Genomic DNA, 21,384 nt, shown 5'->3' on the forward strand with positions numbered 1-21,384 from the left:
TAGTTGTTACAAGGATCTGATGGGTGATATATGTGAAAGTAAAAAATAACAAAAAAAGATTATTTTTTTTTTTTTATTTTTAAAGATTTATTTATTATTTATACAAGCACTGGGTACAGTCAGAAGCGCGGGAGGGTGAGAGAATTCACCAGAGCCAGAGCGGGGAGCAGAGCAGGCAGAAGGACCGAAGTGCACTGCTGAGGGGAGCAGCGGGCGCGGCAGGAGAGGTCTGCGTGCCATGTGGGACCCTCCTCCAGTGGCCAGGGAGCAGCCGCGCCATGTGGGACCCTCCTCCGGTGGCCAGGGAGCAGCTGGGGATTGAACCGGCACCGCAGAGGCCGCGGGCAGCTTCGTAACCCAGCGCTCAACCGCTGCGCCACCGGGGAGGCCCAAAAAAGATTATTTTTTAATAGGGAAAAATTATTGATATTAGAAGAGTGCTTCATAGCAGGTCTGGTCTCTGATTAGTATGTCAGTTTCTGAGTAATGATGATTCTCCATCCACACCCCCAAAAGTATTTATATTTTTTGTGGAATGAATGGGAAACTTTGTATTCTTGCTTTTAGCAAAAGTTTTTAAGGTAGCTTAAAAACTTGGGTGGTGTCAGTTAAATTTTGAAAGAACATGAAAGCTCTTGGGGAAAATATTGTGATTTTTCTTTTTACGTCCAACTTAAATTTCATTATTTTAAAAAAATTGACTATTTTATTTTGACTAATTGTTTATTTCTTAGTTTTAACTGTCTCCTCTTAAATTCCAGCACAAATCTTTTACACAGTGCCATGATTATAGATGAGACACCTTTGACTAGAAGGTGTTTAGCTCAGTCCTTGGCTCAGCAGTTTTTTGGATGTTTCATATCCAGAATGTCTTGGTGAGTAATTTCAAAGTTTATAGTTCCTGAGAAAAAGAATTTCATAGTGGATGTTGAACTTTGTCCTACTTCTGGATAATTAATTTAAGACACTAATCTGTATTTAGGTAATATAAATTTCATCCTATATTTTCTACCATGAGTTCAGTTAATTCTCCAGTTTATAATAAAATAAAGTGAAAATTTTGATAGCAACAATCTTAAAGAACTGAATAAATACTATAGATATAAGGATTTGGGTGTAGAAAAGTATAGCTGGAATGCTGATGTCAGTGTTCAACATAGCTGGCAATGGTCAAGGTAATGTTTAAAGCAAAATATATTTCTGTACAGTCATGATAAAGATGTAGGGATATTCTTGCTATCACCTAGCTCTATCCTAATTTACTTGAAAGATGCGAGTAAAACACTTTCTCTTTTCATTTTGATTAACTTGAGATGAATTTGAAGAAATACATGGTCTCCCTTATGATTATAGTTTATAGTTATGACCATTCTGTACTGTACATAATACATGAATCTTAGTTTCTTTTCCTTTCCTATTGGAGCGGAGAAGACAGAGAGCAAGTGCTCATGATTTGTAATTTTCCTAACATTACTATAGTTTTATTAAAGACTAATGATTAGACCATGGCAGGCAAAATGTTTGAGTAAGCAAATGAAATGAAAGGATAAATATGCAAGTGAAGAAATGAAAGAATGGTGTCAATTGTGTTTCCTCTTAAGAAACTAAAAAATCAATTAATTACACATGGGGTCTTGGAATTTCAGTGATAAGTATGCATGGGATTGACAGTTAGAATGAGGACTTTGAGAATTGAATAGTACGTTCCTGGTTCTGGGAAGTAAGTATTCCTTGTAAGTAGACAGTGTGAGCAGAGTTGGGCAGGAGGGAAACAAACAGCACTGCCAGAACAGAGCACAGCATGGATACATTATACTTGTAATAAGACTATAAAGCTGTTTTTTTAATTATTATTTTTACATTGGAGAAGGACAGGTTTATTAGGAAAAGGAGAAAAGAAAAGGAGACACCTGATAGCCACAGGTGGGCAGAGAGCTGCTGCTGCTGCTTTGCAAAAGGGAAAGTTTTGTGAAAAATAAACGCCTGCATAGTCACAGGCAGGCCGGGGAGCTGTCTATAAAACAGTTTCATAATTAATTGAGATAAAGCCAGATATGATGAAAGTTCTAATGAATGGAAAGGTAGAACTGGAGGAAATGGAAAAATCAAATAATTGATAATAACTTTAAGAAGGCAGAAAAGTACACCTGGCACTGTTCTGTTACCCTCTCTGGCCTTTGATCGAGAATTTTTATGATTAAAAGAAATTTGTGTTTTGCTTAGGTCTGATGAATGGGTACTGAAAGGAATTTCAGGCTATATTTATGGACTTTGGATGAAAAAAACTTTTGGTGTTAATGAATACCGCCATTGGATTAAAGAGGTAAAAATAGCTAAATTCATTTTCCACATAAAAGTTAGTAAGACATGTGAGTATTTTCCTGATTCTAAGTCACCAAGTCCTTTATTTTAAAAGATTATAAAATATTTACTGCCATTTGAAAGTCCTTAACATTTCCGACAACATGAAGATCACTTTACTGAGAAAGACTAATGGTCTCTTTTATCTAGTTTTATTGTGTGGTAGTGGGTCTCAAAACTTTTTTAGGAGGAGAATGTTTAAGCTCCTTACATATCAAATTAGTCTTTAGAGATATCCACATCCTGATAGTAGTATTTATAATGTAACTCTGTATATTCTGGAGTCAGATTGCTTTTGAATTTGTCTCATACATTTACAAACTTTGTGACTTAGTTTAATCTTTCCAAACCTCATCTATGAAAGGAGAATAGTAATGGCATTAGAAATCCTACGGACAGGGAATTGTGAGACATCACGCATGTTCAAGTGCATGGGGCCTGGTACATAGTAAGTGCTTGTTCTTGCTGACTAGTCTTTATGCATATATGTGTTCTCTCTCATTGTCACATCTTTTTCCTGTTATTTAAAGATTTAACCAAAAAGAAAAAAATAAGCCATATTTTGCTTAACCCATTCTGGTTATATGCATCTATATTTTAATCATGTCATGCTTTAGCTTCTTCCTCTTCAGGTAGAAAAACTTCAGCCATTAATATTTTCATTAAATAGATCTCTCCATCTGTTCCTTTTTTTTCTGGTTTAGATATTTTCATCATCCACACCAAAACTTAAGTAAGGCAAAAGGTAACTATAAAAGATTTTAACTATTAAAGAATTCATACACTTAAAGCTAGAAGAGTGCACTTTTCATATTAAAAACTATTAAAGAAGAAGGGAAAAAAACCAACACTTAAAATATTTTAGGCACTATTGTAGACATTTTGTAAATATTAGCTATCTTAATCCTCTTAAGTCTACTCTGCTATTATCCCCATTTTACTGATGAAGAAACAGGCATGGAAAGGTTATTTGACTAAAGTTACATACCTACTAAGTAGCAGAGCCAGGATTCAAACCTTGCTTTTAATCATTTCACTATGATTCTTACTACTACTTCAGGCTGCTTATATATAATTTCAGCTACTTAAGAGTTTTCAGCACAGTTGTATTATCTATTCTTCTACTTTGAGTTTGTTTGTTTTTTTGTAGTTTGATCTATGTCATATTAGAGAAAACTAGAGAAGTTTTAAAATGATAATTTTTAAAAATACACACAGGAAAAAAAATACACATGGAATCCCAACATCATTTTATTCCTGTTTTCTTAAGTACTTCTTGTGAAGTTGGGATTCCATGTGTATTTTTCTTGTGACGTACTTAAGAAAGAAAGAAGGAAGAAAGAAACTTGGACCATTGGTCAGAGAGATTGGGAAGAGCTGTTAGGAAGAGTTAGTTGCCAGGTTATTGGCCAGTCCTCAAGTCACAAAGTTGAGAAAGCTTTTGGGCCCTATCATTTAGCCAGCTGTGTGGTCTGCTTTGTTTATAGGATCATAAACTACTCTCTATTATATTTCATTTATTTTAAGAGATTTACATTCTTATTCCATGAAACAAGAAATTTTCATAGTTCAGTTATAAAATTTGATATGTGGAAACATTTTCAGTGACTCCTATTTTTATCTTTTAGGAACTAGACAAAATCGTGGCATATGAACTAAAAACTGGTGGAGTTTTACTACATCCCATATTTGGTGGAGGAAAAGAGAAGGACAAGTATGTTTATTGTTCAAAGATGATATAAACCTTGTTTCATGATGTAACTATTAGGACCATTTGTATGTATGTTGAGATTCACCAGGCCAAGGAGCAATATAATAATATAAAATAATGTTGAGGCCACAGACACTGGCAATATTCCCATTACTACTCTCAATGCTGTACTGTTTTTATCACCTGATAGATTTAAAAAAAAATTACTTAAAAAGTATAAGGTTTTCCATTTTTCTATGTTTATTTCCTAATCCAGTTATATCATACTTTTCTTAAAAAAGTTTTAAAATAATGGAAACAGGTATTTTGTTTATATGCCATTGATTGTGTGTGTGTGTTTGAGTAGATAAATTTCAGCATCATGATGTCTGTTTATACTTATTATTATTTTTTAAGATTTATTTATTTATGCATACAAGAGCTGGGGTACAGCAGTGGATTGTTTCAGAGTGTGGTGCTTAACCCTTTGCGCCACCAGGGAGGCCCTGCTTATACTTATTTACCCAAATAGTCACCTATCTAGATACTTCTTACTCTTTTTTTTCCTTCTTCCTTTTTATTTCCCTCTTTCTCCCTTACTCTTTTCTTATTTTTTAACAAGAGACTGTAGTTCATTTTCTTTGTAATCTTGTGTATTATACACATTTAAAGTAGTTTCTCAGATGGGGCCATTGATTGCCATTGTCTAAAATCATAACATATTAAGAGACTTGAGGTTGTATAACCTGTAATAACCTTTTCTTTGTTGTAGTATGGTCAGTGAGACAAGATTAATTCCCTGGAAAAGCAGAGCAATTTGGGATTAGGCAAACTTGGATTTTTATCATTACTGATTTTTGTGATTTAAGAAAATGGCAGAACCCTTGTGTGTGTGTTTGTGTGTGTGTGTGTTTGTGTGTGTGTGTGTTTGTTTTAATGTGTAAAATGACAACAATGATCCATTTTAACCAGATTGGTTATGAGGATTACTGGAGATAAAGCTTTCTACATAGTACACATGCAATAAATATTAATTCCTTTTACATTCTTCTCCTGACTGCCTACTGTACACCAGTTTCCCAACAAATAGACCATTCTCATTGTGTGTCAATATTATTAACACTAATTGTTTTTACCTTGCTTCTGCCTATTTATTTACTTCTTTGTATATGTTTAATCTTTAAAGTTTATGTATAAAAGCATCAAATGCTTTAAAAAAATTCAAAAGACCTTTGAGAAGTATGTGGAATAACAAATAAAAGATTCTTTTTAGCACTCACATGCCACCCCTTTCCTCTCCACCCTCCACCCTTCCTTAGAGATAACCATGATTATTAATTTGGTATATTGCATTCTAGTCCTCCTTTTTACTTTTATTTACATGTATATGGCATTTACAAAATGTAATTTAATCATATGCCTATTAGTGCTTTTCTGTTTTGAAAAATTTATCACATTTGTGTATTATGGTAGGCATTCCTTGTGCTATACATAAATTATTTTGTTCCATTTAAGAACTTTCTAGTAATATTTTATTTTATCTTGGAATTTATTTAACCTTTCCATATTGCAGTCTGTTATTAATAAACTTGAAAAAAATAAGTGAACTATAAAAGTAATTTTTCAAATACTGAGTTAACAAATAATATTTAATTTCAGTATAACATTTTTTTAAGGAGGTGTAATGACTGCTATTATACATTGATTTGGAGAGTATAATTTGGTATAGTACTTTCTTGGTACTAATCACAATTTTAAAACCTGTAATTTTCAGATTCAACAGTTCTGGAATATTATGATCTAGAAATTCTACTCCTAGACAGGCTTTCACTATACAAAAATCTTGCACATGTGTTAAGATAATATTCACTACAGCATTATTTGAAACAGTGAAAAATTATAAACATATGTTCATAGATACTGTAAATATTTTCTACTAGATTGTACCTTTTTCTTAATTTATCAAAAATTTCTTTCATTATTTTGGAGTTTCTGATTTTTATATAGTCAGTCTGGTCATGTCTTCCAAATTTCATACTTTTTCTTAGGCATATTTTTCCCACCGCAAAATCATGAAAATAAATTTTGTCCTTTATTTTCTTCCAGTACTTTTATAATTGCATTTGTTTTAGATGTGTAACCATCTTGAACTTTTTTTTATGTGTGTATGTGCAAGCATTAACTATATGATATTGATTGGAATTACTTTGTTTGTATTGATGAATTTGGAAAGAAATGAAATATTTACAGTATTGTGTATTCCTATATAGGAATGTAGCATGTACTTCCATTTATTCAAGTTTTTTCTTTATGTCCTCTCATAAAACATCATAATTTCTTTTAGATGTTTCCTAGTTTTTATTGTTCTCATATTAAGACAATTGCTATGATAGTCCCATGAGATTTTTGAGCTATTATCTTCAATTGGCTGTGAAATTTATTGCCTATTTAATACCAAAGTTTGTTTTATTGATTATTTTTTAGTCCAGCATCCCATCTACATTTTTCAATAAAGCATCCACATACGCTTTCCTGGGAATACTATACTATGTTTCAGTGTAAAGCTCACCTTGTGATGAGATTGATTGAAAATAGGATCAGTATGGAATTTATGCTACAGGTAAGTATTAAAGTTAAGAACAAGATCTGTTCTGTATGTGTATAATCTGTATACTGGTCTATAGTCAGGGCATCTGAGTTTAGAACTGGAGTTTAACTTTTTTTTCCCCCCCAAAGATTTATTTTATTTATTTATGTATACAAGAACCGAGGTGTAGGCCAGAGGTGCAGGGGGTGAGAGGATTCACCAGAGACAGAGTGAGGAGAAGAACAGGCAGATTTACTGAATACACTGCTGAGGGGAGCAGCAGGCAAGACATGAGTGGTCTGCTGTGCCATGTGGGTCAGCTCCCTGGCCAGGTATCTAACTCATGCCACAGTGGCTGGTTATAGCTTGATAGCACTGAGACTTTAACCCCTACACCACCAGGGAGGCCCTAATATGTACTTTTTGTTTGTGTATTCTCAAATGTAGAACGGACATCAATGCTTTACCCATTTAGTGCAATATTATAAAAAGAAAATTAGAATGTGAGGATGAATGCAAAGCCTGTTTATGCATATGATTTTGTGTTTGTCATTATTTAGAATATTAAGGATGAAGTATCATTTAAAATGTTTTCAATAAAAAGAAGCAAACCTAAGTGATGTTTGTGTTTGGTATTGCTAAATCCTGCCATATTTTTAGAGCAAGTGCTGGTGTGTATAGTTGAGATATAGTAATTGAGATGCTAGAAACCAGATGTATCATTAATGTGTAGTTTTATACATGTATTAAAAATGTTATTTTTTTCCCATAACATTTTAGAGGTCAGTGAAAAAATAACATTATTTAAAGCATTTCAAATTTGCACTAAAGTTATTTAATCCTTCTATCCTTCAATTCACCTTTAAAGTGAAGAACAGTAATTTTAAATGAGAGATGGTTCATAAACATCCAGTGAACTTTTTAGGGTAATATAAATCCTAATGAATGTTCTCAAATCTTAAATAAAAGTTAGTTTCTGTGTCAAGCTCATAGCACAATACATTATAGGTATTGTATATAATTTTTACTAAATACAGTAATCACGTTTACCTAGTGTATCAGTAAAATTCAATTATGTTTATAGGAAGAATGGTTTATATTCTGACTGTGCAAGTTTTGTCATGTTCTTAGTTTTCATAACCAGTACAATCTGAGCAGTAAGATATGAAATTATTGTCTTCTATAATTGACTATAATAAAGTTTTAATGAAAAGTGAGTATAGTGTAGCACTGACCCCAGGATGTATTGTTGTACAGCTAATTATCAATTTTGTCTTTACAGGTTTTCAATAAACTGCTAAGTTTGGCCAGTACTGCTTCATCTCAGAAGTTCCAGTCACATATGTGGAGTCAGATGTTAGTTTCCACATCTGGGTTTTTGAAATCCATTTCTAATGTTTCTGGCAAAGACATCCAGCCTTTAATAAAGCAGTGGGTGTATCCTTTTCAATAGTAGTTCAACAAGGCAGGGGAGGGAATAAGGTTATGTGTGTAAGGGGAAGGAAGAAGAGAGATTTGGGAATGAAAGGAGGTAAGAACTATATAAATTTTTAAATAATAGTAGAATAACCAGAAGCTGTAAATCATTTCTTCTGAGATGACTATTAATCATTAAGATATACCCATGCAGGGTGCCTTGGGGAAGGAGATTCTATGGGGACTAAATCTGAGGGGGTGAGGGGAAGCAAATATTGTCTTAAAAAATGTAAAAAATGATAAATGTTAAAATAAAAGTTAAAAAAAAAGATATACCCATGCACATTTGTAAAATTGGGTATATTTTGAAGTTCTTTTTAGTATGTAAGTAAAGCAGTAGTTTTAATGGTGAAAAGAGCAAATAATCCACAGGTAGACGTGTAGGGTTTCTTGTGAAGAGGCAGTGGTCTGGTGACTTGTGGATGTGGTTAGTGTTTGGTACAACTTGAGTGACCGTTTGGAGATGTTCAACTTGACCATTTTTTTCTTTCAAAAACGCCAGTATACTAATAACCTGGTGGACTGGTTTTGTGTCTTTGAAAACAGATTCTTAATGCTTCAGCTATTTTGTTTGAATGTGTGGAAAAACTTTTTATGAGAATTTTGAATACTTTGCCACCTGGTTTACAATGAAGTAAGCTCAAGCTTTGAACTGGTTGGGGTGCGGGGTGCATTTTAAAATTATTACTACCATAATGAATTATTTTGTTTAGTACATTTTCATCTCAGTGTGCAAAAATTCCTTTACAATTCTTCAGAGACCAGAGCGGAGTAGTAAAATTTTATGGAAGTTTTGCATTTAATAGAAAACGAAATGTTTTGGAATTGGAAATAAAGCAAGATTATACATCTCCTGGAACTCAGAAATACGTGGTAAGCTATTTTCCAAAATAGCCTTTTGTTCTGCTTTCTCCCCAATTTCAATGCAGAAAGGGCTTAAGGGTGGGGAGTGGACATTTTGTAGTGAGATTTGTTTGCAAAGAATGAAATTGAGAAAATACCAAGTGTTAATTGAGGGGAAAGGAGGAGGGGTGGGGATTTCAGAGTATACAGTCTCCCAAATTCTCCCTTTGGCGCTAACTGCCTTATCGTGACTCCAGAAACACATTTTGTACAGTATTTTATATCTTGATATTTGTACCTGTACACATGAAAATACATTTTGGTGTTTTTGTAGTACTCTCTTTGAACAGTATGATTTCTTTTTAAAGGGACCGCTTAAAGTGACAGTGCAGGAATTAGATGGATCCTTCAATCATACCTTGCAAATTGAAGAAAACAGCCTTAAGCATGATATACCCTGCCATTCCAAAAGCAGAAGGTAGGCATGATTCATGACTATGAAGTTCAGTTTATAGTTTATAGTTAAACTGTAAATCTTACAGATAAAAATACCAAAATAAAAATCTTATTGTATACTTAAATTCTTAGGTAGAGAACACACTAGCTTCCCCCCCCCCCACCCCTTTACTTAAGGTTAATGTTATCAAGCATTTTCTTTATTTGATATCTGTTCTTGATGACATTTTTCTCCCTAGAGTTAAATAATTAAATGTGAAATTTACATACCAGAATCCTTATTTTTTGGGGCAGAGGGTGGTGGAATGGAAGTTGAATTTTTGGAGCCAGGAAAAATTCAAGGCGAATTGTTTAGGTTCATTCTTACTGATATGGTTGGATTAATAACTACAGGAAATATCTGGGAAATTAGCATTGAATACAGGATGAGCTAAATACATATATCATGAAAAGCCACAGCATCTTTCTACTATGTGTCTTTCTCCCCTTTCTTTGTATCAGCATGCCCTTATATCTTGAAGTCTTTCAAAGACACACTGCCATTTTACTTTAAAAATGCTCAGTTCATCTTTTTTTAAATGAACTGAGTTCATCTTTACCATTCTTTTGTAACTCAGCCATTAGTGTGTACTATGAATTGTGTAAAGTTGTGAATTTTGTGAAAGATGAGAACATTTTTGTGATTTGCTAGTGGACTATGGTAATATCAATTTTGAAAGAAGAAGTCTAACACTCACATTATACTTACATCATCTCAGAGGAAAACAGTTGAGAACGTCAGTTGATTTTGACAGCCTTAGGAAATCTTGATTTCAGAAATCTCCCTATAGTCATTCTTTCTGAGAAATTTCTTTATTATTTGACAGTGAAATCTCCTTTTCTGTCCACCTTTGAAATTTAGAACATGTGATTGCTGCCCTTTTCATACCCTTTCTTTAGGTGTTGTCTCTATAATAATGGTATGTCATTTGGGTATTCTTTGGTGTAAGAAACACAGGAAGATTTTCTGTGTTTCTATTTTTATTCATTCTTACTCAACTTTTTTAATGTATTGTCTGGTAGGTTTTATGATTCAAAAGTAATTTGCTTGGAAATAGCTGCTTTTGTGTTGGCTTATATCTTCTGCATGTTAACTAGACATATTTAATCACCTCACTACACATAGGACAGCACCTTGTATATACAGCACTACAGCACACATGGTTCAGAATTCCTCACGTCTCCTTCAAGTATTGGTTATTTTTTCCTTTTTTTAAATAAGGATTTCTTTAGTGGGTTGTCCTCTTATTTTTTCTTTATAAAATAGTAGTTTCCTGTTCTTGGGGATACATACCTATTTTAGGTTGACATTTAATTATTTCTGCTTTTTTAAGCTTTGAGCAGTAAAACATTTCATTGTCATTTATTTCATTCCCTTCAACTTCAAAATAGACAAATTTTGTTAAGTTTAAATTCTATTACATTTATTGTCCCTTCTCCCATAGCACATCTTTCAGTGTTGCATTACATCTTTAATTTGAATTTTAACTGGTCCTTATTTTCTTTGATAATTAGAAATGTCACAATATTTTTTAAGAGTCATTATTTTTATTTATTTAGCATAAAAGAACTGGAGTGTAGGCCAGAGGTGTGGGGGGATGAGAGATTCACCAGAGGCAGAGTGAGGTGCAGAACAGGAAGATCTGCTGAACTACAGTGCTGAGGGGAGCAGTGGGCGAGACAGTATAGGTCTGCTTCACCTATACTGTGGGTCAGCTCCCTCCCTAACCGCGGACCAAACTCATGTTGCAGTGGCTGGCCTTAGTTTGGTAGTGCTGAGACTTAACCCCTTGCGCCATCAGGGAGGCCTGAAAATGTCACAATTTTTAAAAATAATTTTCCTTAAATGTAGGAATAAAAAGAAGAAAATTCCACTGATGAATGGAGAAGAAGTTGACATGGATCTTTCTGCCATGGAGTAAGTTAGTTACTTAAATTTAAGGATGTAGTTATATACTTACATCTGATATAATAGGCAGTATCAGAATGTATTCTCATTTGTCTTGTTAAGCATATCTGTAAGTATGTAATCATCCTGAAATTAGTGCTTTTAAAACATATGAGAGGCAGAAGCCTTAATTTATAAACAAATCTTATACAAATAATAATTAATCTCACAGAAGAGTAAATTTAACCTGACCCAGAAGAGATGAAGAGTAACCACAGAATGATTGTCGAAGGACACAGCTATGGCTCGGGCAGCTTTCAGCTCCTCTCATGGGCTCACCCAAGGGTGTGATCAAGCACTTGCCTAGTGGGTCCTTATACAATGTAGCCTTAATGGTCTCCCAGGTGTTATTCATTTTCTTTATCTTTGGATCAAGGCTCTAGGGCATTTTGTATTTGCAAAGCATAAATACCCTATTCTAAATTTTCTGTGGTAATTTTTATTGGTTGATAGTTTCATTATTATATAAAATACAGTTCAAACTTTCCCCCCCCATCCATCCTGTGCCTGTATATTTTTTATAAAACATCTATCCAGTGATTATTTGCTAACTTTATTACCAAATCATCACAACTGTTTAGATACCATTTATGTAATTTTAAATTGTGCTGTTTGGGCTTTATGTGAGGATAGGTTGGTGATGTGTTTACAAACTATGATTTCAGAACTTGCCATTTGAAAAAGTTGGTCATGAGTCCAGCATTTAAAAAAGGTGTGAAAGTATTAAGTCATTTAAGAAAATTAATTTAATAAAATTAATAAATTCATCTTTTAGTCGCAGATTGATTGCCAATAAAGGGTGGTATTTATAACCATAGTCAGTAATTAACTTATAGGAAGTGAAATGAAGAAATTTAGTCTTATTCCCCTTTTTTTTAATCACATAACCACATAATCACAAATCTGAAATCTTAATCAATATTTTGAATCAGAATATGTGACAGTTATCTTCTTGCCCTTGGAGATCTTTTCAGCAAAATTGATACGGATGAAAAGTGAAAATGTTAAAATGCACTGAACACAACAGGCAAGTTGACTGTCAGTGTGATTTAAGAAATGACTACATTCCTTAAAAATGTAATCATATTTAGAAAATGATTACAGTAGTACTCCAGGTAGTCTTGAGCACCACAGAAAGAAGAGATTCTGGTTAATAAATGCTTTGCTTTTATTTTTCAAATATGTCGAATTGAAAAAATAAATAAAAATAAACTTGTGTTTCCTTTTAGTGCTGATTCCCCTTTGCTGTGGATAAGGATAGACCCAGATATGTCGGTATTGAGGAAAGTAGAATTTGAGCAAGCCGATTTTATGTGGCAGTATCAGCTCCGGTATGAGAGGGATGTTGTGGCACAGCAGGAATCCATTTTGGCCTTGGAAAAGTTCCCTACACCGGCATCTCGGCTTGCACTCACTGACATATTAGAACAAGAGCAGTGTTTCTACCGAGTAAGAATGTCAGCTTGCTTCTGCCTTGCGAAGGTGAGATTGTGTGCTGCAGCAAGAAGTCAAGATGACTACTGCGTATTGAAAAGAAAAACTCTGAAAATGAATTGGAATTCATCATAGTATCCAACCTTACTTAGTAGCCAGTCCCTTGAAACCTTCTGCAAATGCTTTTAACAAAACTGATTTGAAAGAAATATGTATTGGCCTAAAATAGATATGCACTAAAATTGCATGATTGTCAAACTGAGAAGTCAGATTTTAAAACCAGAGAGAATTTTTTCACTATTTTATTGAATTGCTAAACATGTTTTTAAAACCAAGAATGTTTTTGGTAAGAAATTCCTTGGTACATTATAGTACATGAGATCAATTCATCGTAATTACCCCACTGTGGTGATTATCTCCTGTTGGTTTTATGCTTAGTAATCAGTACTAGTGATATGTAAAATGATAGGTTCTATAACATAACATGCTCAAAAAGTTAATTTATTAAGAAAACTAAATATTTTTCTTTAGATGCAAAAAAACTGAAGGTATAACAAATGAAAACCAGAAAAACGCAGACAAAAATTTGCCAGAAATACTGGTTTCCAGGTATTTAAAAAGCATCTTGATAATAGGTTCATTCCCATGTAGTGACTCTTGCCTTCCTCACTGCTAAATCCATTTGTCCAACCTGAATATCACCAGTTTATAATGCTTTAGATTTACTTGTTTTGTCTTAATGCTAGTTGAATTCATCCATTTTACTCAGGTTGTGAATAGAAATTCCCTCAAAAAGAAATTTCATTTCTTTTGTAGAACTCTGTGATTCTTGCATGCTAAATTCTTAGCAGATCCATAAAATTTTAAACTCTATAAACTGTTATGTGAAGTTAATTTTATTCTTTTCAGACTTTTTTTTATTTGCATTAGAAGTATCAATAGCTAGATAGGGTTTTTGGTAAGTGGTGGTACTGTATTTGACTTGTATTTCAATTAGCCTAGATTGAAAACCTTACTTAGAAAACATGACACAGTTTCTATGGGATAAATTTAAAATGTTAATATTTTATCTACTTAAATAGACAAAAGACAAACTTACTCAGAATAGAAGCTGTTTGCAAACATATTTCCTTAAAACATAAAAAGGACACTTTAATTTAGAAATTAACTTGTAGAAAATGACTGTAAATGCATGCAAGAATTTGGAGAGGTTGAGATTAAATATTTTCTTGGAAATGATAATGAAAGGCTAAAATATATTAAATTTCTGGGAAGTGAAATTGTTGAAGACTAATCCAATTATATTGGTGACTTTTACAAAGCTGTTTCATGTAATTAAAAATATGCAGTAGTGATGCAGAGTACTTCATTTTCTAATTATTTACAGATTGCAAATTCAATGGTGAGCACATGGACAGGACCACCAGCCATGAAGTCACTCTTCACTAGAATGTTTTGTTGTAAAACATGTCCAAACATTGTGAAAACAAACAACTTTATGAGCTTTCAAAGTTATTTTCTACAGAAGGTACAGTTTACTTTCAAATTTCTTATAATTGTTTTATCCCACAATCTGTATTTCCCAGTTTAACTTGGGGATTAGTCAAATAATTGTTTACTTTCTTATAAAAGTTTTTGCCCTTATTCTTTTCTGCTTCTAAACTTTCCCCAAAACTAGTGATTCATTATTGATTTTATGAGCTGTATGCAAATAACTCACTAGCTGCATTAATACTAAAATAAATAGAATAATTTAACATTTTGCTTAGTTACTAAAATGGAGATCTGGGTAAGTCCTTTTGGTGGCAGTCCTTCTGGGGTGTGGACAGCACATCTGAGTCAGAGATAGTACGGCTTACAGCTCTTGCTTCAATCTCAGCTCTGTTATTCACTAGCAGTTTGCACAATGGGACAGGTTTCTTCACCCTCTAAGCCTCAGTTTACTCAATTATAAAATTTGTCTTCTTTAGAATTAAGATCAAGTTTGTGAGGTGTTTCACACTATGTTTATCCCATAATATTTTGTAAATGGTAATTTAGAGAGCGGTGGTGTGATAGAGTTGTTTAAGGAAAGAATGTGGAAGGTGGTTAGCATGTGGGCAATTTCAAAATCATTTATAAATTTGTTGAGTAAATTAGTGATAATGAAAACAGATTAGATAAACTAAATTGGAGAAGGAGGAGGAGTGAAGTAGAGAAAACTAATAAGGCTTATTTCATGATTTTTGTATTGAAGGGTATGGGAAAGAATATGCTGAACAGGGTGGAGAAAAGGACATTTTGAGTTGTTTTGTATGGAGGGTGAAAAACGAGTCATGTTCAGCACAGAGAAAGGAATTGGAGAGGAGATACAAAATATTCAACTGAGGAAAAGAAAATACAGAAAAAGAAAGATGTAGCAAATTCTGAAGATAGTGGTGATAATATAATTGGAAAGGTTTACTTTAGAAAAGATAAGAACATTTCTTTTTTCTGAGACAGGTGAAAGCAATTGAAAGAAGTGGAATGATAGATTTGTCGGGGGTGTTAGGCAAGTTGAGATTTATTTACGGAAGAGGGATTAATGGTTGCTTCTCAACCACCATTGAGAAGCATCAGTGACTCAGGTTTCTATCTTCTTAGAAAAGTTGGGTATGAAGCTTTGGAAAAGGAAAGATAAGCTGGAATTTCAGAGAATTTACTGTTTTTCCTGGGCTAAGGAATGGTACTGGAGAATCTGTCTTTTCAGATTGACGGCTAACTCTGCTATCTGCTACATGCCATTGGCCACTCTGTCATTTAATCCTGAAAATGACTGAGGAAGTTAGGCTCCTGCTTAGTAAGCACCTAGGCACCTAGCCATAATCATCCAACTCACTAGTTAATGGAGGAGGACTTGAGTAAAGGTCTGCCTAATAAACATTAAAACTTACACCTTTACCATTATGTCACAAAACTGAAATTATATAATTCACATTATGCATACTTTGTTCTAGCACATGAAGACAAAGGCACAGAAGGCCCAGTGTGCATCCACATATTCAGCTCTCCTTCCTCCTGGTTTCCTACCCAAAATTACATTAGAACCTTTGAGGCATGTTTCCAGTGTGTGGGGGTGGGAATTAGGGAGTTAGACCCCAACAAGATACCAAAAGTAACCCTTTCTTCTATAAATACACCTGTGAATTTTAGTAGAGTTGATTATATGCTTACAAAAAAAATTTTTTTTTGGTAGACTATGCCAGTTGCAATGGCTTTATTGAGAGATGTTCACAACCTTTGTCCCAAAGAAGTTTTAACTTTTATATTAGACTTAATCAAGTACAATGACAACAGAAAAAATAAGGTAAGACACCTTTCTTCATATTGTAAAACTGACCAAAGATATTTGTTTTTTAAAGAGATATTTAGTCTGTGAAATCATTGTTAAATCCATGGTTTTTGAAATTCCTAGAGATAAAATGTGATTTGTTATCCTACCCAGTAGGTGAAAACCAAGATTAATTGGTTTAAATGTTTCTCTTACCAGTCATAATGTGCAGTTAGTGATGCATCAAATTTTGGGGAGCCAGCTAAAATCTGTTTTGATGAAATCTGACTAAAATCAAATTTCATTTCTCTTTTTTCAAGTGATACTCAGAAAGAGTTCCCTCTTGAAATAATGTTTGTTGATGAATTTGACTTTATTTTTTGAACCATGAAGTGTATTTATTTATTTAGCAAATAGCTATTGTGTGCTGTGCTTCAAAAGTTATTCACCTTATTTGTTATCAACCTAACAATCACATTTTTGAGAACACTACTCTAGGCAGTGTAACATATTAAACATAAGAGATGGTAGATGCCTTCAAGAATTGCATTTGTTCTTTAAACATCTGTTGAACAATTGCTATTTATCACAGTCTGATTCAGTCCCTCCACCTAATGGAGAAATCAGACAAATAAGTAAAGAGCCATTCAGAACTGCTGGAATAGAGGTATATATACATAATTTCCTTTGGAAACTTAGAGGAACTCAAGGGTACTTCCAAGGGTATAGAGAAAAGGGCATCAGGGAAATTTTGTTGCAGAAGAGATGGTGCTCAATGTGAGTTATAAAGATTTATAGGCTTTTTCCAGTCTGAGTAGACCTTCATTCCAGGAAGACCAACAAAAGGAACAGAAGAAACATCAGATACAAAGACCCATGTAACTGGTAGGACAAGTCAAATTAATGAAAAGTGGACTGAATATTTTAGCAATTAAAAAAAAAAGGTTTATTTTAAAAATGATTTATAATGAAATTCAGGAAGACAACTTTTCCTATTCAAAGTGATTTTAGCTAGAACGAATCCTTAAAAATTAGGGCTTTAAAAGAATACACTATATGTGGACATACTTTTCCATTTTTGAATATTGTTGACTTAATCTTTGGTAAAATTTATAATCAATGCTCTGTCTCAGCTAAGGTATATTAAGGACACAGGATTCCATGGTAACTTTTAGTTGCTTTTGTCATGTGTCAAACTTTTTTTAATGAAGAGCAAGGTTATCTAGGCAGACCTTTGAGACCTATATTTTTTTTCATTGTTTTCTTGCATGTGCATGATGAAGATGAGCAGAGGGCAAATTCTATATCTAAACCAAACATTAATAAAATTTAAAAAATACAATCTAAGCATGCTATTTAGAAATACAGAAGTTGAAGAATGATGCTGTTTTATCTGTAAGTTTGATAGGACAGCTGAGTTTTAAACCACAGTCATATTTCAATAAAAGTATGTTATGCTATTAAAAGGCATATCCTTGCTTATTCCTCGAACAATATTAATGGTTTGGGATTTCACCCCCTCTGGTTTTCTTTTCTTGCATATGCTATTTCCTTCAAGTTGCTTTTTCCCCTTTTTTCTGTTCTCTCTTATTTATCTTGCCACTGTCCTCAAATAATCTGGTGATCCTTGCTTGTATGTTGTGTAAGTGACAGAAGAGCGCTAAACAGCTGATTTGAAACTCTGTATTACCAGCAGAATTCATTGACCTTGGTGTTCCTTTTTGAACCTTCTGACTAGGTTATGAGAAGAGTGTCTTCCACATACAAAGTATTTGTTTATTAAACTAATGTATCACTAGTTAGTGAATCTCTTTTACTTTGTTTGCTAAGGTGTGACTCTGCACAAGGGCTGGAGTTGAATATTTACCAGAAAAGTTGCTTATGTTTTCAGATAAATTATGTTTTTAAATTACACTTATTTCATTAATTTTTGAATAAAACATTCATTTTTATGATCTTGTGATGATTTTTTTGGCTTAGTTTTCAGATAACTATTATCGTGCTGAAATGATTGATGCCCTTGCCAACTCTGTTACGCCTGCAGTCAGTGTGAATAATGAAGTTCGAACTTTGGATAACTTAAATCCAGATGTGCGACTCATTCTTGAAGAAATTACCAGGTTTTTGAATATGGAAAAACTTCTTCCAAGTTACAGACATACCATCACTGTCAGGTATGATTTTATTTGTTTCTTGTTTCTATAATTATAAAAGAATTTTATTCTTATTATAGAAAAGTGGGAACTATGATAAAGAGAAACAATTAAAATTCTATACAATTCTACAATAATTATTACTATCTTAGAGAATGAACTATGTTTTATCCCCTTGTAACTATATACATTTTTAATTACTTGACATGTATACATTTTTTTGTCTTGGTTAAATCAAACATGTCATGTTATCAAAAATTCTTCATAAGCATTTTTTTATATCTGGATAATCTTATCCCCTGTTGAATTTAGTATAAACATCCTTCTATTAGTAGGCCTCTTTTAAGATGATTTTTGGCTTCTATCAGCTTGTTTGTATATGATTACCAAAAAGTTCTACCTGTTTCACTGTAAAAAGTTGATTCATTGATTCATGTACAGTTATACTTTTCATATATATTAACGACTAAATATTATTAAAATATTTTTGACTATTGCTAAAACTTTTAGATATTATGCTAAATACATTTTTCTAAAGTTTGTTTCTGTTATGGTACCTAAAAATGAATTTCCAAAAAAGTTTTAAAATTTGATTTTTAAAATAGGTTTTCAATGCCTTTAGTTGTTAAGGTCATTGCAATCATTTAATACGATAAAATTAAAAGGTAGATTCAAATCACATCAGTTTCTCAATTATTATTTCTAATGCCTGGGAAATAAGTTTGATTCAGTATATTTTTAAAAAGTATTTCAATACTTTTTTCCAGTTGTTTGAGGGCCATACGAGTACTTCAGAAGAATGGACATGTGCCAAGTGATCCAGCTCTTTTTAAATCTTATGCTGAATATGGCCACTTTGTGGATATTAGGATAGCAGCTTTGGAAGCAGTTGTTGATTATACTAAAGGTAATGCTTTGAAATAGATGCTCATTATCATTTTAGAAAGAAATGTTTACTATTTAAAATCAGTCTTAGAGGCCTCCCTGGTGGCCTACGGGTTAAATCTCAGTGCTACCACTGTGAAGGCTCACTACAAGGGCCTGAGTTCAATCCCCAGCCAGGGAGCTAACCCACATGGCGCAGCAGACCTTTCCTGTTTCACTCACTGCTCCCCTTAGTAGTAAATCTGCCTGTTCTGCTCCCCACTCTGTCTTTGGTGAATCCTCTTATCCCTCCGGCCTCTGCCACCTCTGGCCTACACCCCAGTTCTTCTATGCAAAAAAATAATAAAATCTTTTTGAATAAATAAAGCCAGTCTTAGTTTGGTACAATACAAATATCTTAATTTTATATTCTTGACACTGATTTAGCAAGTGTTTTTGGTAAATGTAAAATTTATGTAAAAATAAATGAGAGAAAAGAATAAAATTATAGTGTCAACCACTTGGGCAAAAACAGTTTATCATGCTGTTTAGTATAAGTGAGATACCATTGGGGTATCATATCTCTCTACTCTTTGATTTGAGTATTTAGAAACACTGTTTTATTTGAACATATTTTGCCCATTTAGAGTTATCATTTCTAATTTAGGGCTCTTAATTATAATTTGCTTTATGTTGTATTTGCCATTGATTTGCTTGAAATCAAATCAGGTGAAAAATATACACTTGCTCATGTTTATAGCATAGCACTTCTAAAAATTGGAGAGTGGTTTATTGCATAAAAAAATGTAAGAGATTGCCAACAGCCTTCAATACCGATTGGAAATCCGGCTAAGGCCGAGTCCTGAAATACTGAATGTAAACTCTTTGCTTATCATTATAATTAACAATAAATATATATTTTTTTCCCAGTGGATAGGAGTTATGAAGAACTACAGTGGCTGCTTAATATGATTCAGAATGACCCTGTGCCCTATGTAAGGTTAGTTGTTCTGCTATAATATTTTGTTTTTTGTAACTTCTAAATTGAATAATTTCAGAAGATTATACATGGAGCATTCCTTTTTCATTATTTTTAAAATACAGGAAATTGTTTTCTATTCATATTCTTTTTTATTATAGCCTTTGGAAAGACACTTTTAAGAATATATTGTTAATAAGCAAAGCTTATTCCCTGTAATTTTAAGTATGATTTCAACTGTAACTTAAAGAAAAGCTTATGTAATCATCTATAGTGCATGTAGAATATCACTTGTACATCCAAAACTTTAAAATCTCTATTGGTTGATTCAGTCAATTTTAAAGGTAATTAAAGAGCAAGGTTTTGGAGTATCCCATCTGTCCTATCTCAGATAAAGTCTCAAAATTATTAAATGGACTGGGGATTAAAAAGTGTCTTAGAATATTTTTTACAACTTTGAAAACAAGGGAAAGTAAAGGAAATCTCAGTCCTGACATAGTATTGTAGCTATTTTCAGTTTTGTAGCTTCCACTAATCTTCATTTCCTTCATTTCTGTTGTCTTTTTGCAAAATAGAATATTTATGTGTATGTGAAAAGGATTAAATTCATTTTCTGTAGGCACTTGATTTTTTAATTCATTTTTTTTACTATAATGATTTCACAAAATGGAATTTGAAAGCTGGAAAGTAACTTAAATTATAGTTATTTTAACTAGAAACAAGGGTATAGACACAGAGATTTTAATAGCTCCTTAATGGAGTGGAGATATTATCTTTGGACAACAGTATATTTTAGGCTGCCTGCAGCAATGAGTTCTTGGTTAAGTCAGCTTATATTTCAGTGTTTTACATGATGCTTTTTATATAAATATTCTTTGTACAATTTTTGCTGTTAACTTTTGATAGTTCTTGATATGTGCTCTAATTTGTATTATAAATATTTGTCCTTATGTAATTACTGTATTCTAAGCTAAGTACACATTCATATAAAAGAGGATAGGCAGAAAACCAACCTCATCTCTTTAACTGACATATTTGAAGTTTTATAAAAAGATCCTACTGGAACAAAAGGTATCAATACACTGTAAATAAAGTTAATCATGTATACATTTATCTTCTCAATCACATCAACAGAATTAGCATTAAGATGCTTAATTCTGAGATCTTGAAATTGTGTTTTGAAGAACATCTTTAGCAGATTGTAAATATTATGCAATATTTTCAAGTTGTATTTCAAACTTACAAACTATAGACTCTAAATGGTT

At 32.9% G+C, this 21,384-nt stretch overlaps 1 protein-coding gene across 3 annotated transcripts in view; it reads left to right on the forward strand.

Annotated features, from left to right (window-relative positions):
- Window positions 1-21,384, forward strand: part of TAF2 (TATA-box binding protein associated factor 2) — a 66,725-nt gene that overhangs the window by 15,636 nt on the left and 29,705 nt on the right. For all 3 annotated transcript variants that reach the window (XM_037502279.2, XM_037502286.2, XM_037502296.2), the window contains exons 8-21: window positions 762-875; window positions 2,224-2,323; window positions 3,990-4,075; window positions 6,536-6,671; window positions 7,921-8,075; window positions 8,873-8,987; window positions 9,326-9,435; window positions 11,305-11,370; window positions 12,630-12,882; window positions 14,222-14,362; window positions 16,049-16,159; window positions 18,104-18,297; window positions 19,044-19,183; window positions 20,071-20,140. In XM_037502279.2, the coding sequence (XP_037358176.1) occupies window positions 762-875; window positions 2,224-2,323; window positions 3,990-4,075; window positions 6,536-6,671; window positions 7,921-8,075; window positions 8,873-8,987; window positions 9,326-9,435; window positions 11,305-11,370; window positions 12,630-12,882; window positions 14,222-14,362; window positions 16,049-16,159; window positions 18,104-18,297; window positions 19,044-19,183; window positions 20,071-20,140 (1,791 nt within the window). The remainder of the gene's footprint in view (window positions 1-761; window positions 876-2,223; window positions 2,324-3,989; window positions 4,076-6,535; window positions 6,672-7,920; window positions 8,076-8,872; window positions 8,988-9,325; window positions 9,436-11,304; window positions 11,371-12,629; window positions 12,883-14,221; window positions 14,363-16,048; window positions 16,160-18,103; window positions 18,298-19,043; window positions 19,184-20,070; window positions 20,141-21,384) is intronic.

Source organism: Talpa occidentalis, unplaced genomic scaffold, assembly GCF_014898055.3.
Source record: "Talpa occidentalis isolate TD23 unplaced genomic scaffold, MPIMG_talOcc4v2.1, whole genome shotgun sequence".
NCBI classification, from domain to species: Eukaryota; Metazoa; Chordata; class Mammalia; order Eulipotyphla; family Talpidae; genus Talpa; species Talpa occidentalis.